At 41.8% G+C, this 17,333-nt stretch overlaps 1 protein-coding gene across 3 annotated transcripts; it reads right to left on the bottom strand.

Moving 5' to 3' along the window:
* Positions 1-1,475: 1,475 nt before the first annotated feature.
* ETV7 (ETS variant transcription factor 7) lies at positions 1,476-13,126 on the bottom strand. 3 transcript variants are annotated; one of them, XM_081949472.1, is made up of 8 exons: positions 12,901-13,126; positions 9,523-9,652; positions 8,486-8,650; positions 7,787-7,909; positions 5,918-6,151; positions 5,504-5,646; positions 4,643-4,743; positions 1,476-3,381 (listed from the first exon to the last, which is right to left on the bottom strand). In XM_081949472.1, exons 1-8 carry the CDS (start codon positions 12,904-12,906, stop codon positions 3,327-3,329), a joined length of 957 nt encoding a protein of 318 aa, XP_081805598.1. In that variant the 5' UTR covers positions 12,907-13,126; the 3' UTR covers positions 1,476-3,326. The 3 variants fall into 3 exon arrangements, with proteins under 3 accessions (XP_081805598.1, XP_081805599.1, XP_081805597.1); XM_081949473.1 differs by lacking the exon at positions 4,643-4,743; XM_081949471.1 differs by lacking the exon at positions 8,486-8,650.
* Between the last annotated feature and the right edge of the window lie 4,207 nt (positions 13,127-17,333).

Raw genomic sequence — 17,333 nt, 5'->3', positions numbered from 1 at the left:
TTATAACCACTGCACAATCATGGCTATGGTGATGATGCACATGTTATGATGCAAATGGTGCTTATGCACTTATGACATCTGATACTTATACATAAATTGCATCATGTGCAGGCTGATGTCATGATATGCATGTCATTTGCCCCCTTGTCTCCCCAGATGCTAATGCCACTCAAATGTCCTGCACAACAGCAGGACATTTGAGGGTAAAAAAACCTTCAGTAAATGTACCAGTTTATTCACCAGGTGCTGTGAAGTGGGGAAGGAAGTGAGGGGTGCATTTAGAAATGTGGGGATATGCTAGAGGTGTTGCTGCATGGAGATGTGTTGGGAAGGATGTGAAGGAAATTTGCCAGAGATGGCATGCGGGTTGGGAAGAGCAGATAGGTGAGTAGCATAGGTCAGGAAGGATGTTGGGGTGGGGGTGTTAGGTGCTCTGAGGGTCATGTTAGCTACATGGAGGAAAAATAGGTCAAGATAGGTGCATGAAGGTCTGTGTGAGAGAGGTACCTTATCAGTTAGCAATGGCCTGTGGGGGAAACAGTTGAGAAACATCCTTGGGAGTGAGCAAGAGGTGCTGTGCAAATCAGAGACAGTGCATGGGGACAGCACAGGTTGTGAAATGCATGCAAGTGCCCAAGAGCCATCACAGGGATCGGGGAGTGTGTTGGGGATGGGTGCATGGGGTGCTACAGGGTGAGGGAAAGCACATGGGAGTAGCATGGATCAGAATGGAGGTGCTGCATGGGTCAGGGAACAGGGGAAGGGTTGGGGAAGGTATGCAGGGCAAGGGGAAGGTGCTATAGAGCAAGGGAAGGCATTTGGGGGTCTGGATTGAGAAGGCACACACTGGGGTCCCCAAAATGAGCCGCATGGATCATGGAAGATACATGGGGTATGCAACAGGTGTTGCATGGGTTAGGGAAGGCAAGTGGAGGGGGGCAAAGGTGTGGGAGGGTGGGAGGTGGCATGACCAGGAAGGGTTCATGGGAGTTCCTTCTTCCCTTCCCCCTTCCCAGCAGGCAAGTAAATGGCTGCTGCTGGGTGGGGAAAGGAGTGAGGGATTGCAAGACTGGCTGCAAAATGGTTAAGGAATGAAGAAAATGAAGATCTAGCAACAACTCAGCAGCATAGCATACAAATAAAAATATTTTACCGCAAATGCCTTTTATCTCTTATAAAACATAAACAAAATAGAAACTTCATAGAACAAGATAAACACTTTATTAAATATAATTAATTACTTTGATTTTGATCTCTAAAAGCACTCAGCGATTTGATGAGATTATCAAACAGCTTACAGTATCTGTAAGAAATGGCAAACTTTTACCTGCGAAAGCAGCACCAAAAGATTATTTGTTATAGGTGATTAATTCATTTACCTTCTTTCTCCCAGTGACCTAGAGTGGACTGCCTGGGAAAAAAGGTAACACTGTCCCAAATCAAATTTATTACTTTACAGATCAAGGGGGGGAGGGTTTGTTGCAGGCTTTCCTTCCCTTTACTAGTAGTAGTACTAACAGCAATGAAATGCCAGCAATCAGAAAATGGTTGCTGGAAGAATCAAGCAAAACTTAACAGGAAGCAATTAACACTTAGGTTTGTAAATTTCAGGTTGTATTAATTCTAAGAAGAAAATTATTTCCATTTTTAAAAGAAAGCAGAATGGAAGTCAAATGAATCCCATAGCTGACTTTTGATAGCGATTAAATATTACCAAGCAAGTCGTTATCTGGATTCACATAAGGCATGGTTTATTTTAATAATTGTTGAAGCACACACAGTGGCTTCATTCACTCATGCTTTTGGTACATAATGAGAATGCCTTCACTTTCACTTGTAGTAGACTGTTATCTACTCATGTCATGCCCTATATCGGAGAGATTTCAGCCCAGTCTAATGGTTGAAGCACATACAGTGGCTTCATTCACAATAGTAGTAGTCCACCACTAATTCAGCAACAGATCAAAATTATGACAACACCGAATGAGGACTTACGACTAGTCCACAAAGTTTCAACTGTGGTGAAATCCTCACAGTCATAGGATTGCATTCTGGACATTCAGGTGCCCAGTTCACGATTGAAACTTGGCAACAACCCATAGTCATGAGATCGCCATTTGCAACATTTCTTACCAGCTTCTCACAGGCAAACTCAATGGGGAAGCTGGCAACAAATGTGCTCCCATAAATCACTCCCACAGCCTTTTCTTCTGAAGAAACCCACTACAGAGTAAGAGATCTTGTATTCTGTAGCATCCTCTCACCTGTTGTGCTCCAAGTGAGATGGATCTAAGAGTCAATCACTTAAGAATGAGCCAGAAGTATGCTACAGTTGCAATAAAGCCAGGTTGCATCAACAGAGGGATAGTACCAAAATCACATGAGGTATTAATACCACTTTATACTGTAAGACCATACTTGGAACACTGCCTCTAGTTTTGGTAGCCACTGCACAAAAAAGATGCCAGAAAAAGTGCAAAGAACAACAAAGATGATTAGGGAACTGAAAGGTAAAGCATACAATGAATGGTTGTGATAATTTGGAATATCTAGTCTAATGAAGAGTAGAACTAGGGGTGGCATGATCACGGTCTTCCAATATTTGAGGAGTTGTCACAGAGAAGGGGGGGGTCAACCTATTTTGCAAAGCACCTGAGGGCAAGGCAAGAAGTAATGGATAAAAGCTTAACTAAGAGAGATCCAACTTAGCATTAAGGAGAATTTCCCTGTCAGAACAATTAATCACTGGCTTGCTCCAGAAATTGTGGGTGCTCCAGGAGTGGAGGTTTTTAAGAAGAGATTAGACACGCATTTGTCCAAAATGCTATAGGTTTCCTGCTAGAGCATGGAGTTGGAACCAGAAGACCTCCAAAGTCCCTTCCAACTCTGTTATTCTCAAAGCATTCTGTAACAACGATCATTGCAAATATATGAGCCTTTTTGTTGTTTTTCCAGATGAAAAACTGCTTAATTTCCCATGAAGTATTTTTATATGGGTAGGAGAGCATCTTTAAGAATACCTAAGAAATTCTATAGCAACATGTCTGACAGAGGAACAAGAACTGATTTGCGGATTCAGTTTTTAAACTTTGTTTTGCTTCTATTACATTTGACAGCAGAAGTCCAATGGATTAGTTCTTTGCATTTCATTTACAGGATGCACAATTCCCCAAGGCCTTTTTTGTTTTTTGTCTTCATATAGAAATCAAATATTTTCCTGCTGATTAATACAAGCTCTTGATGCCACTACAGCATGGCAAAATTGGCAACAGTGAGATTTCTGGTAAAATTTTTGAGTCTTCTCCTTTCTGCTCTTCATTGTTCAGCTACTCCAATTTACTGGCTGTGTATTGTTTTATTTCTCCAGGAACTTTTAGGAATCTGGAATTAAGCATTTAAAAAAATCAACTTTTTCCCCCTGATAATCCAATACCCATTCTATCCCTCCCGGCTCCTTTCAGTAATACATACAGAGATATACACAACACATAATCTAGGAACGAAAAGGGATTGATCGTATCTATTAAAATATTTATGTTCATGCAGGAAGGCAAACAATGATATGCTAATATCCTTGATTTCTTATATGAAAAGATACTTTAAAATAAAAAATGTGCTTCTAGTTCTATTTGCATAGAACTTCAAAACATATTTGTCATATTAAAATGCAATTGTAATTCATTTTGTTGACAAGGGATTATGGTCCAGAATTTCCAAGATTCAAAGGATGAAGTTGTAATGAAGGAGGAAAAAACATCCCCCCCCCCCAAAATACATAAAAGTTAGGTTATATATCGACACCTGTCAATCAAGATTATTTAATTATGAAATTTATTTAGCCACCCATCTTGCTCGGTATTCCTAGGCAGCTCATGGCAACCAGGAAAAATATCAACATAAAAACATATCACATCTTTCCTATCAAGATAACAGATATTGTTAATCCTTTGACTCAACCCTTTGGGCAAAAATCAGCAAGGCCTGAAAAACATGAACTCTGAGCAACCAAGCACGGGTAGGAAGGTTCTCCCCATCAGAAGAGCTTTAGAAATAAGATGGGGAAATCCTGTTTCCCACCCACCCTTTTTTTTTTGTATTTTTGCTTTACATTCCCAGAGAAGAGAGATCTCTTCAGTCTGGCTTTTTATTAGGAAAGGAAAAGCAACTCAACCCAGAGAAAGGTTGGAGATTGAAAGAAAATAGCTATCCTTTGAAATGTGGAACTAGATACAGTTTAGAATCCTTTCTTACATTTAATTTATGGGCTGATTTTTGTGCTGTGTTTTTCTTGCGCTGTATTTTGGGTGTGTGGCTGTTCCTGAAAGATTCCTGTTGAGTGAAAGCTTCCAGGAGTTATCCTTTCTTTTTACTCCTTTGCCACTGTTTTCAATTCCGAATAGGTTTCATAAGCTTAATCTACATAATAAAAGATTTGTATCATCTTCTCATTTCTGGTATCAATAGGGTCATTCAAACAGGAAACCTGGCCGTTTACACATCTCAATCATTTAATGAACAAACCATTTGAGACAAGAATTTTTACTCTGTTTCTCTTAAGTAAAGTTGCAGAGAGCGCCTACTGAACAAGGACTGTGGGAGAGGAAATGCTCAGGGAAGGCTCAGGGATACATCCTGACCTCACCTGAATAATAATTTCTGTCCAGTTTCCTTTTTGATGATGTTGAGTTTATAATAATGCCTCAACGCTCTTGACATCTTCTCATATGTCATATTTCTTCGGTTCTGAAAATTGTTTAAAATTATGATTATAACATCAGTTTGCTTTCTCTTGCCTAATTACTAATTTGAATTAGAAAAGAGTTGTCAGGAAGCCTGCATGCATCTCTTTCAGTGGAGATGGGATGGGAATTGTGTAACCAAACATAAATACCTTGTTTTACATATAGTTAAAGTACTAGCTTTATGAATTAATTTAGAATTAAAAGAATGTAAAAGGGAAGTACTCTGGTGCAATGATAAGACAGCAAACTAAGACCTAGGAAACCCAGATTTAAATCCCCATTCAATTGCTAGCTGACTCTGGCCAGTCGTAATATTTCGGCCCAACTTATTATGCCAAATTGTTTTGACGATTAAATGAGGAGTGCCGGTGCATGCTGCCTTGAATTCCTATAGGAAAGTCAAGGCAGACATACTGTATAATAAATACATGCAAGTACTCCCCTTGTCCCAGACTGTATCAAATCATCTCCTGTGCTCCCATTTAATCTGTTATTATAATAGTTCATTATGAGATCAGGATAGCTCTACTCCCAGCTCTACTTTTAGGAAGTCTGGCCAAGGTTATGGCAAATGAAGAGGCACATTTACCTGCACCTTGGGAATATAACTTTGTTAAATTATCTCCAAAGAACATGGGGACTATAGAAGATGTACAAATTGGTGCCCTCCAGGTAGCCTGAGAGTGCTAGTCCTAATCAGTGCATCTGAACAGAAATGTATCCCTACTTATGGAGTTTAGAAGGATCGCCTTATTTAGTACCTTGTGATTACCCCAGAGTCCAGCAAGGCCATTGGGATCTACAACCCGAAAGATGTTGGTTTCTTTGTCTTCCCACTTGATAAATGATTCATACTGGCTATCAGAGAGGAGCCGATAGATGTAATCCAAAAGTAACCTACAGTCTGAGAATTAGTTACATTGAGAGAAATGTTGTTCAAGACAGAATAACATGGGTTAGTTCCTGCTACACTGCACCACTGTTAAAGACAGCTGTAGGATGCATTTGCAAGTGACCATAGCTGAGTAGTGAATAAAGTTGGATTCCCATGCTTCGAAATCTATGCTGTTAACCAGTGAGGAGAGGGCAGCAAATGCTCTTGATGTACAAGAACAGGTAAGCATTCCTGTCAACTGAATAGCAAAAGAATACCATCTGGGTAACCTTACCCTTACCTGATATTTTCCCGCTGACTGGAGCAGCAGATTTTACAGGAAAAGAGCAAATGTTTCCACAATGGCTGATCTCTGGGTTGCTACAAGCAAGAGGTGTCATCCCAGGAGTACAGGGTGTCTTGGCAGAAGACTGAGATGAGTCTGAGTAACCTGCAGGACTAGTGAAGATTGTTGGATATTCCAAAGGCAATGCAGGGGCCTTATCTGTGGAATCTTTTAAATTGCACTTGGTACCTGTGAGAGAAGACCAGATACAAAACAGAGCTTTTGACATTTTCTAAGCCAGCCCTCTTCAATCTGGAGCTCACTAAGTACAGTGTAACAATCTGAAAAATACCAGGTTGGGAAAGGCAGGTCTATACCTAATCAACTGGAAATTGATGTAACAAAAGGTACTGCAGTTAGATACATTAGCTGTGGTTGTTTTGCTATGAACATGCTCATCTTTGAAGTCTGTTTGGTCATATATTTCTTTTATAGGAAGAAATCTCTGTCCCAGGTTATTTGTGCCAAGACCAATAATTGAATATTTTGTAAATGTTTATGATAGTGATCCATACAAATTCATTATTTATTTACCTAAACTTTACTGTAGGCAGACAGGCAGCAGAGAGACAGATAGATTCAACTGACTGAGTCAGAATACTGGTTTGCTTAAGCTAATGCCATCCTAACTGATGTATCAAGGGAAAAGACATAGCAGTATAGCAGGAGCCACTTCCTGGGGCTTTGCTCTAAAGATCACTAAGTTGATTTTCATCTGAACTCCCCAACCGTTTTTTTTTTTTCCTTTTGAGTCATATCTTTAAATTAGAAAATTATGTGAAGGAATGCTTTGCCTACAGAACTATAGTTAACCTCCCATAAGCTGCTCTAGTTGGAGAAGACTCCTAAGAATAACTTAGATAAACTAATTATACATATACTGACTGCAGCGTGCATAACCTATGCACAGCATTGGAAAAAAGAAAATACACCATCAGAGCTAGATATAATCAGAAAAGTGTTGGCCTGTGCAGAAGCAGATAGGCTCACTTTGGAACTTAAAAATAAAGGGGAATCAGAATATTTCGAGGTATGGAATAGATTTTATGATTGGTATAAGTTAAGATGACAAGACTGGAACAAATGTATATATTGTGATCGAACAGAAGGACAGACCATGTATTAAGTAGAATGACTGTTAATGGTTGAAACCAGCTGTACATAATGTGAATATATGATCACCCCGACTCCGCGGCATTGCATTGTTTTAAATGTAAAAACAATAAAAATATATATATAAAATAAGAATAACTTAGATAAAGAATACAAGCAAATGGCTCAATGAATACATCAATCCAGAGTTCCACCTGAGGCACAACCAGGCTCAGATAATATTTTGAGTACATTATGCAAAGTATCCGTTCCCTTGTGAAATTTATAATGTTGGAAAAGATAGAAGAAAATAAATGAAGAAATGACCAGAAGCAAGTTGGACTGACTCAATTTCGTCAGCAATGGTAAGTAGTGGTAACCAGTATGGTAACCAATAAGCTCGAGCATTAACATTGCAAGATCTCAGGAAGAGGTAATTCCTAATTTAGGAAATGAGGTGCTGAAGACTTTATATGGAACCCTCTGGAGCAGGGATCTCCAACCTTGGCAACTTTAAGACTTGTGGACTTCAACTCCCAGCTTTGCTGGCTGAGGAACTCTGGGAGTTGAAGTCCACAAGTCTTAAAATTGTCAAGGTTGGAGACCCCTGCTCTGGAGGATCAGTATGGATTTTTGCCTGTGTATTCTCCTGTATACTGTAGATACTGGCCCAAAATGTGAGCCAAAGTTTATCTAGCATGATGCATATAACCATTGTTCCACAGCACTCACCTTCTGCAGTGTTCTGAGTCAGGTTATGGTCTATATCCCAAAAGGAAATGTTAAAGAGAGGGCTACACACAAGGGCTCTTCTCTGGGTCTTTATGTATTGGAGTAATTCATATAATACATCTCCTGTGAGAAAAGAAACACAAATGCCAATCCCTCTCCATTGGTATCAATACAAACTGATGACAAAAATGATGCAATTTTTGAGTACTTTCACCCCCTCCATTTACTGTTTATTTCAAAAGGACTATTTCAACTATTTCAACTTGGGGAATTTCTAATGTTTGCAAACCAGAAATATAGTTTTGTTGCACACGTTTGTGGGAATCTGAAATTTTATGTTAAAACTTGCAATGCAATCAGCACATTTAATTTGAATTACTTTACCTCCTGCCCCAAGGAAGCACAATTTGAAAAAAAATGCATTAATATAAGCATGATCAAACAGCCACTACCTGGTTCTTTCCATCAGGCATCTATCACATTGTAAAGATGCTGGATCCATGGGCTTTGGTTCAACCAATAAGTTATTGTCAATAATAAAACACAATTTGGAAGGCAAATCTATTTCAAAGGACATTAGAGACTTCATGCATCTCATAGTCTTTGAATTATTCCTCATTTATACTTGCTACGTGGGATAATTCCAAGATAAGAATGCAAACACAGAAAGCCTTGACCAAGGAGGGCAACACCTCTAACCTGAATTAGGAGCCCGAAATTTGAAATCTTCCTTGGTGAGAATGCAAAGTGCTTTTCCATTCATTTCAAAGTTACTATCATCAGATTTCCTGAGTGAGTATTCTTTTTCAGCCCATCTTAGCCAATGAATCACATCATCTTTGCTCCATAGAAAGGGTTGGATTCCTGAAATCAAACCAGGTTACATGTAAATTAACATATCTACCTAGTCAGTTTTTTGCCCTTCTTTTGGAAGAAGCATAAAATGTCTCAAAAAAACAAATAAAGGGCATCTCAGCAATTATTATTAGAATTCATTCACTCCAACAAATAACACTCTCCATAGATTTTAAAGATAGGATAATAACTTTTCAAAAGGAGATTTTTTTTAAAAAAAAGAATATTCTCTGTCATAGGAAGCAACCTTACACGAGGTCCAACTAACTGATTATCTACTCCTTGTTTCCTCAACCAGATGTCTACAAGATGTATCAGCCTACAATCCCACCAACTGCAGGCAATTTTTTGCCTGATCTGATAGACTGCAACTCATGATGTGCTGGACTATGACTACAGCTGGGGAATACTGGAGTTGCAGAAGACAACTAATCTGTATAGTGTTGTCCTTACGTTAGGGGCAGGTAACACTTTCTAAGCCAAGATTTCTTAACTGCAAACGGTATAGCAGAACTGCACGCCACAAAGTAGGAGAACCAAGCTAAAATTTAAATTAGATTTAATTTAAATGTAATCAAAATAAAAATAAACTCATTTAATACAGATAATCAGAATATACAGCGCATATATATATATATATATATATATATATATATATATATATATATATATATATATATACACACACACACTCACACACACACATACATACATACACATATACATACACATACACACACACACACACACCATCCTTCTGTTAGTGTCACATTAAAACTACAATTTGGTGGCCCTGCCTAGAGAAGCCCGTAGAGCACATATCCAAAGCTTTAAGGGACCACCTTTGAAAAGCTGCCTTAAATAAGACCTCTTCTACTCACTTAGTCGGCCTGGCAATGTGCAGATTTGTCCATCATAGAGCGACTTTACTGACGTCTTCGAAGTGGAGTGCAATTGTAAGGGCAAAGATGATGTGGCCACAGGAGTCAAAGAGCCAGCTGTCACTTCAACCTTAAGGGAGGAGAAAGACACTGAAACTGTATAGGAACTCAGATGTATTTCCCCAGTGCCTCTTCTGTTACTCTGCACTGCCTAGAAGCTGGATAAGAATCTATGAAGGAAAATGTTTATAATGTAACTAGAACCAATACGCTTCAGCAGAAAGTCTGCTGAATAGGCAGGAGAGAGACCCAGGTGAAAAATTGTCCCTACTCTTTGTGGGAAAACTTGGATTAACAATTGTCTCCAAAGCTAAAGTATACCCTAGAATTGCTATGTGGATAAAATGGATCAACTACACAGAAAAAAAGATGAGATAAAAGCTGCAGACATATAAAAGGGGAGAAGCATTAAGTAATTAAGAAAAAGTTGTTGGGCATCACTAGAACCATTTTTGAAGACTGTGGTTTAATGAAACTGTGTTTATCAAGGAGAGATATGCAATTGGGGTGACTACAATGGCAAGCAAGACAAGAGAAAGAGAGGGGGAGGGGAAAGGGCAAGGGTGAGAAAGAGAGAGAGGGAGGGAGGGAGACAGAGAGAGATCTGCTGGACAAATTGGCTAGTGAAATTGGCTCCCAAGCTCCATTTTCACTGGCAGAGGATTGCAGGACGCAATCGCAGCCCAAAACAGACGTTGCTGGCAGAGCGCTAGGGCCACCACAGGTGCTCACGACACTCCCAAGCGATGTTGAGCTGGCCACGCCCACCTTGGCCCAACAAAGTCAAATACAACCTGATGCAACCCTCAATGAAATCGAGTTTGACACCCCTGTCTACATTAAACTGTTTATGTGTATCTTTTTAAACGAAGCCCATGATATATATTATACATTGCTGTAAATTGAGAACTCTGTAAATTGGGATCTCTATCTCTCTCTCTCTCTCTCTGTAGAAATTAGGAGCTGAGATTAAGCATATGAAGTGAGCTCTCAGGTAACGTAAACTGGAGTTGATTAGTGTTTGCAAGGGTGATCACTGCTAAATCCCAAGATTGTTGAGTATGGGAAGTTAAACAAACACAAACACACACCTACCTAGCAGAGGCATGTGCAGGGCATGGGGGGGGGGGGGAGGCGGAGGCAAGATGGCTATGATGGTGAGATGAAAGCGCCACTGATTTTTGTGTCACATCTCACCATTAAAACCACCATCTTAATTTATTTGCCCACACTCTGCAGACACTACTGGAATCTGGAAAGAAAGCAGCTGCAGATTGTTAAAATTCACAAATTAATAAATACCTAAGTTTAGGTACTGTACTTAAGAGCAGAGTTCACCAAGTATTTGCTGAAGCAAACTCTTAATTCCTGAATGTACATTCCATAATAAACAAATTATGTTTATTCTTCATCGTATCACAAGAACCACTGTTGATTTTGCAGCTGCAATTCTTTTACCATTGCATGCATATCTTATTCAGATTGACATAAACAAAAGTTTCAGATTCATTCTTAAACACCAGGCGATAAAGAAAACGAAAGTGAAAGATCCCTACATCCTTTTCATTTCAGTTTTGTTCTGATAGCTTGTTTTTAAAAAATATTTTTAGTACTTATAATGGTATAGCATAAGAGGTGTATAGCATAAGAGGTGTCACTTTTACTGGTTTGATGTTTTATATATCTATATTTATACATGTACCCACTTTTAATTTGACTGTAAATTGCTCCGTAATGCCAAGCAGTATATTAATTCGTGCAACCTGCCTTTAAATAAGTAAATGATTTCCAAAGATCTTTCTTGGAAAAGAAAGAGTAGCATTCCATGTCAGTGTACACAACAATGGTTTAAACAAGTATTCCCATAGATGGTGTTCAGCTGTCCTCCTTCTCTGAGTGTGGAGAAATGTATTTTGACTTACAAAAGATAAGGCTTCTACAGCTTCTCATACAGGAATGCATAACACACATGACCTTCTAGACCAGCGTTTTTCAGACATGGCAACTTTAAGATGTGCAGAGGTTCAACTCCATTTGCTGGCCGCGGAATTCTGGGAGTTGAAGTCCACACATCTTAAAGTTGCCAAATCTGAAAAACGCTGGTGTAAAGCAGAGGGCTAAATGGGAAAAGAATGGGAAATACAAGGAGGGAATAAGGTTACCCTTATCGGAAGTAAATTTTCCCAATCAGGCACTATTGCTTGTGTTAAAGTACAGTACCCATATTTCCCAACAATGGCATGTTATGAATCCCATGGGTTAAGGAATGCTGGCTTGCAGCATTCCTAAGAGATTTGCCTTCTGCCATAGCTCCTGCCCTCTAAATCAGAAGTCTCCAACGTTGGCAACTTTGGGGAGTTGAAGTTGAAGTCCTCCATGCTTAAAATTGCCAAGGTTGGAGACCCCTGCTCTGGATCATTCTTCTTTCAGAACTGAGGATGATCCAGACTCTTTCAGCCTTTCTAAAAGCCTTGAATACTTATTTGAGATTGGCAGCTATAGAACTTGATTGGTTGAATGAATAAGTGAATAAATAAACATGCCCTGAAGCAATGCTGAATGGGAATCACACTGCAGCACAACCGAAGACCCCAGGTTAAGGAAGGCTGGTTGAAAATGTAGGCTTAAAATAGCTCTCTTCCACTTTCCACCTCAGAGTTTAAAGATAAAGGGAAGGATACAGCCCAGGTTAAAAAAGAAAAGCCTTTAAGCATTGCTTGCATGAATCGAGCCTTAGAATAAGCGATCCCCTATTTTCCCATTTGAAAGAGCTTCATTCACTCACGCCCGAATTAATTTTGGCCAACAAACAGTAACAAGAGTTGGAAGAGACCATGGAGGTCATCTAGTCCAACCCCCTTCTCGCGCAGAAACCTGTGCTATGGATCCGAACTGCCGATCGGCAAGCTCAGTGTCTTAGCTGGTTGCTTAACTTTTCTTGCGAAAAATCTGGGGAATTCCGGACTTTGTCCATTTTGAAACGATTTGCTTTTGAACCACCAGAGAAAAGCTTTCCGTGGATTCAGTCCAGAGAACCCCAACACTTTCCGAAGCGAGGGAAGCACTCAGAGACGCTGCCCTCCTCCAAACGCCTCAATTTATGCATCCCGTGTTTCCAGACCGTATGAAGGAGAGGCATGTGGAGATCAGGGAAGCCGCCTGGCGAAAACGCCGCCTGGGTGGGTCAGATCTCGGCAGGCATGGATGAACAGTGGGCGAGAGGACGTGAAAAAAGGGAATCGAGAGCGCTGGGGCAGGGCAGGGGGAGCAAGGAAGATCGAGGGATCAGAGCGCCTGCTGCTCTCCCCAGGTCCTTACCTGCATTACAAGGAGAGTCGAGGGGAGGGGAGGCAACCGCGGGGCCGGTGATGGGTCCGGATGCGCCCAAAAGCCAATCTAATTCCCCACCAGCCTTCTTCTTTCAGCCCAGGCGGTGTTCGCTGTCCTTCCGGAAAACGAAAACGAAAGGCGGCTCCGAAAGGTGCTGGAGCTTGGCCCGCCACACAACCGCCGTCCGCGCTCGGAGCAACTTCTGAGTATCTCTCTCTCTGTGTGTGTGTGTCGCCTCAGTGCTGGTTTATTCCGCCCCTTGGCGAACCGCCCGCGGGATTGGCGGCGTTTTCAAAGACCCGCACTGCACTCCGACGACGCCTTTTCCCTCTCGTAAACCCAGTCCAGACGGGGTTGGGTTGACCTCACGTGCCCGCTCGATAGGACGGGGTTGGGATTTCGCACTCTCAAAACTAGGGCCACTCACTGCCTCGAGGCAGGAGAGCCCAAGCGAAACCTTGCGGGACGAAAGAGCCCCCCCTCTTGCGGGAAAGCTAATCGCTCCCCCCCCCCCCCAAACGTTGGTTTATGGCTTGGAGTCAAACCAAGCCGGCGTGCTAATATTTGTCGTATTTAATTCCAAGGAACATTTGCAATATCACCTGGTGCCTCTGAACAAACCGCTGGCGCACGGCCACTTTACGTTCAGAGTCATACAGACAAAACAATTTAAATAACTTGTATGCCAATCGTGCATCGCAGTATTCCTGAGAAGTGTTAAAAATGGAGGGGGGGGGGGAAATTGTGTTTTACTTCTTCCCCGAAGTTATGTAAACAAAACTCCATGATAGCCAACCAGGTCAGAGTCTTCTTCAGTCTAGGGCAGGCAGGCCTGCACAACTTTTTCTGGCTGGGGGTGTGTGCCAAGTCCGTTTCACTTTTTAAATAGGTGAGGCTAGGGCAAAACTAAATCTAGTTAAACGCACCATAATTAAGCCTCAGAAACAGAAGATAAATATTGTAGGTGACTAAAACTCAAGGCTTTCTTTGGAAAATAAAAGTAAATTGAGCTAGTAGAGAAGACCTTGTGAGGAACAATGGATAGCAGGAAGTAATTTCACTAGTTTGTGACCAGCCATTGGTACTCACGCTTATTGCTGGAAATTACTGAGGGGAATTTCCAGTTTAGTTTGTATCCAGCATATTTTCAGTCATTCTCTCTACCCAGATCAGAGCAAACACGGAAGCCACTCAGTTTGGCTAGCAAAATAACTAGCCTGATCTTTATTTATTAAACACCCAGCCAATGTCAAACAGAGTTAACTGGCAAAACCAGGATAAAAAGCAAGAAAAATAGACGGCAACAACAACAAACAACAGGCAACAATTTACATTATATGTGTACAGTATATTTATCAAGAGGAACAGGATTTTCCAGCACCACTGAAAATAAAGCTGTGGATGTTAGCATGAAGAATCTCAAAGGGAACAGCCTTTGCTTATTCCAGCTTTAATCTTTTTATGTACATAACAGTAGCAGAATAAAGATGGTAAATAGGAAACTCTTCTGAACCATGAAAAAAAAAAACAGTCTGATGAAAGGAAATGATGTATCCAACATTTAAGATGTTTTCTCAACCAGGGTCCCTTGACAGTGAGAAGGGCAGCATATGCATTCAATAAATAAAATAAAAAATAAAATAAATTTCAAATGTACCCACTAACCCCAAAAATGTCAAGGGGGGGGGGGAGAAAAATATTCAATGATCACAGGGATACAGTATGTCAACATTTATAAGATGGCAGGCATGGTACAATGACTTATGTATGCTATTCCTGGTCTTTTTATTTTCTTTCACTTTCTGTTCACTTTAAAGCTTGAGATCTCTGTATTAAATACCTTTGTGTTTCCTAAGAATGCCATATATAGTCCACCCCCCATCAAGCTCTTAGACCTTACCTCCAAATAGGTGTATTTCTTTATTACACAGTGCATATTCCATGAAGTGTTTTCGGGTTTACGAGTCACCAGGAGGCAAGCACTATGTGACTGATCTCCTCTTACCGAGGACACATCAGATAGAGTTAATTTATTCTATGGGACCCAAACCTTAGGCTCTGATGAGTCCTCAATACATGCAGTCCTCAACTTACAAACTGTTCTGACCTAGGCTTCCTGAGACAGTAAAAATCACATGCTTAGTCCCAAAACCCCTCTTTTTATTTCAACAGCTGTGAATTATGTTCATTCACAGCCCGTAATGAGTCACAAATAGTTTGTGAAGAGTCTGACAGAAGTCTGCCACAGTCTTTCGGGATAAGGCTGATAAGTACCCACCTTTATCTCCCTTGAAACACTGCCAAAGACCTAATTGCCAATTAGCTTTGCAAGGCCACATGGAGCGCAGAGTAAAAATAGAGCTTCAGAGTTTAAACTGATCAGAACGAACAAAGTTGCTTCCTGCAAAGGCTCACGTGCCTTTGTTCCTCCTTTATGTCTTATGGGAGGGGCCAATCATCTCCAAGCCTTACTCCCGAGTTGCCCCTTTTGTCTTAACTGCTCTTGCCTTCTGGCAGCTCTGCGCATGCGCACACTGGGAACAGATTCCTTCTGTTCCTCTGCCTTGCTGATGTCTGACTCTTGAGGCTCTGGAGGCAGCACATAACTCCCAGATGGCCCAGCCCCCCTCTCTGCCTCTGATGCAGAGCCCTCGTCTGAGTCTTCCCCAAACTCCAGGACTGGCCCATGTTCCTCCCCAACCTCCTCACTGTCCGACTCTGCTGCCAGTTCCGCAGGCCACCGGCGGACACAACACAAGCTGGGATGAAACTGTGAACTGAAAACACTACATAGTCTTCTCAAAGGCTCTTTAATGTGTTTATGGTAATACCTAGGCTGCATTAATAGAGGGACAGACAGAATCAAGATCATGTGAAATTCTACTACCACTTTACAAGCCTTAGTAAGACCACACTTGGACTACTGCATACAGTTCTAGTCACCAAATATAAAAAAGACATTGAGACTCTGGAAAGAGTGCAGAGAAGAGTAACAAGAATGATCAGGGGGCTGGAGGCTAAAACGTAGGAAGAACTGTTACAGGAATTGGGCATGTCTAGTCTAGTGAAAAGAAGAACTAGGGGTGACATGAGAGCAATGTTCCAATATCTGAGAGGCTCCTACAAAGACGAGGGGGTTAAACTATTTTCCAAAGCACCAAAAGGCAAGAGAAGAAACAATGGATGGAAACTAACCAAGGAGAGAAGCTACCTAGGCCCAACTTTTAAAATGTGTACGAACAGTTTTGGCTCGAATTAGAGACAAAGTCCTCCGTCTCAAAAAGGAGAAATGCCAAATTAACGTGCGAAGGGTTGAATTCCTAGGGTACCTAATCAACGGCTCTGGGATTCACCTGACCACCAAATCAAAGCAATTCAGGACGCCCCCACACCTCTCAATCAAACCGAGAAAAGAAAGCCACCGTTGCTAAGCCCCTACACCGTCTCCTGCTAAGAACGCGAAGTGGTCCTGGGGAAAAGCCGAGGCTGCTGCATTTGCCACGGTAAAAACGACTCCTGTCGGCGGATTCTTTCCTCGTCCAATACAGCCAGACCCTGCTGTTGGTGCTGACCTGCAACGCTTCACTGTTCGGCATCGACGCCGTCCTCAACCACCATATGCCCAACGGCACCGAAGCCCCTATTGCATTTTATTCCAGGACCTTATCCGCCACAGAGCAGAACTACAGCCAGATGGACCATGAGGCTTTGGCTGCTGTGGCTGGAGTAAAAAGGTTCCACGAGTACCTTTATGGGCGGGACTTCGAACTGATTACAGACCACAAGCTGTTGTTGGGCTTACTGGCTGGGGACCGACCTACCCCAGTGTCTTTATCACCCCGCATGACAAGATGGACCATTTTCCTTGCTGCCTACTCCTACCGCCTCATCCACCGACCTGGCTCCACTTTGGGGCATGCTGACGCTCTCAGCCGTTGCCCACTGCCTGAACTTCTTGCTGACCCTATCCCCGAGACGCCAGTCCTCCTTATTGCCTGCCTGGAGACTGGGCCTGTCTCATCCACTGACGTTGCCCATCACTCTGCGAAGGACTCCACAATCAAGCAAATTTTGAACTGGGTGTGGAGTGAGTGGCCCAAGGGGCCTATTGGAGCTGATTTTAAAATGTATTTTGCTAAACGCGATGAGTTATCGGTGGTAAATGGCTGTCTATTGCGAGGGGACCTGAGTGTTGTTCCACCCAAACTGCGCATTGCAGTATTAGAGGCCTTACATGTAGGGCATCCTGGAATTGTCAGGATGAAGTCTTTGGCTAGGAGTTATGTGTGGTGGCCTAACATGGACAGGGAAACCGAAGAATGGGTGGCTACCTGCACACCGTGCCAGGAGTCCAAACCAGCTTCCCCAGAGGCACCCGCTAAGTGGGAGCGACCTCATCCACCCTGGTCTAGGGTGCACAT

The sequence above is a fragment of the Natrix helvetica genome, assembly GCF_964273705.1.
Source record: "Natrix helvetica genome assembly, chromosome: 3".
Taxonomy (NCBI): domain Eukaryota; kingdom Metazoa; phylum Chordata; class Lepidosauria; order Squamata; family Natricidae; genus Natrix; species Natrix helvetica.
This window is presented reverse-complemented; position numbering and strand designations above follow the sequence as displayed.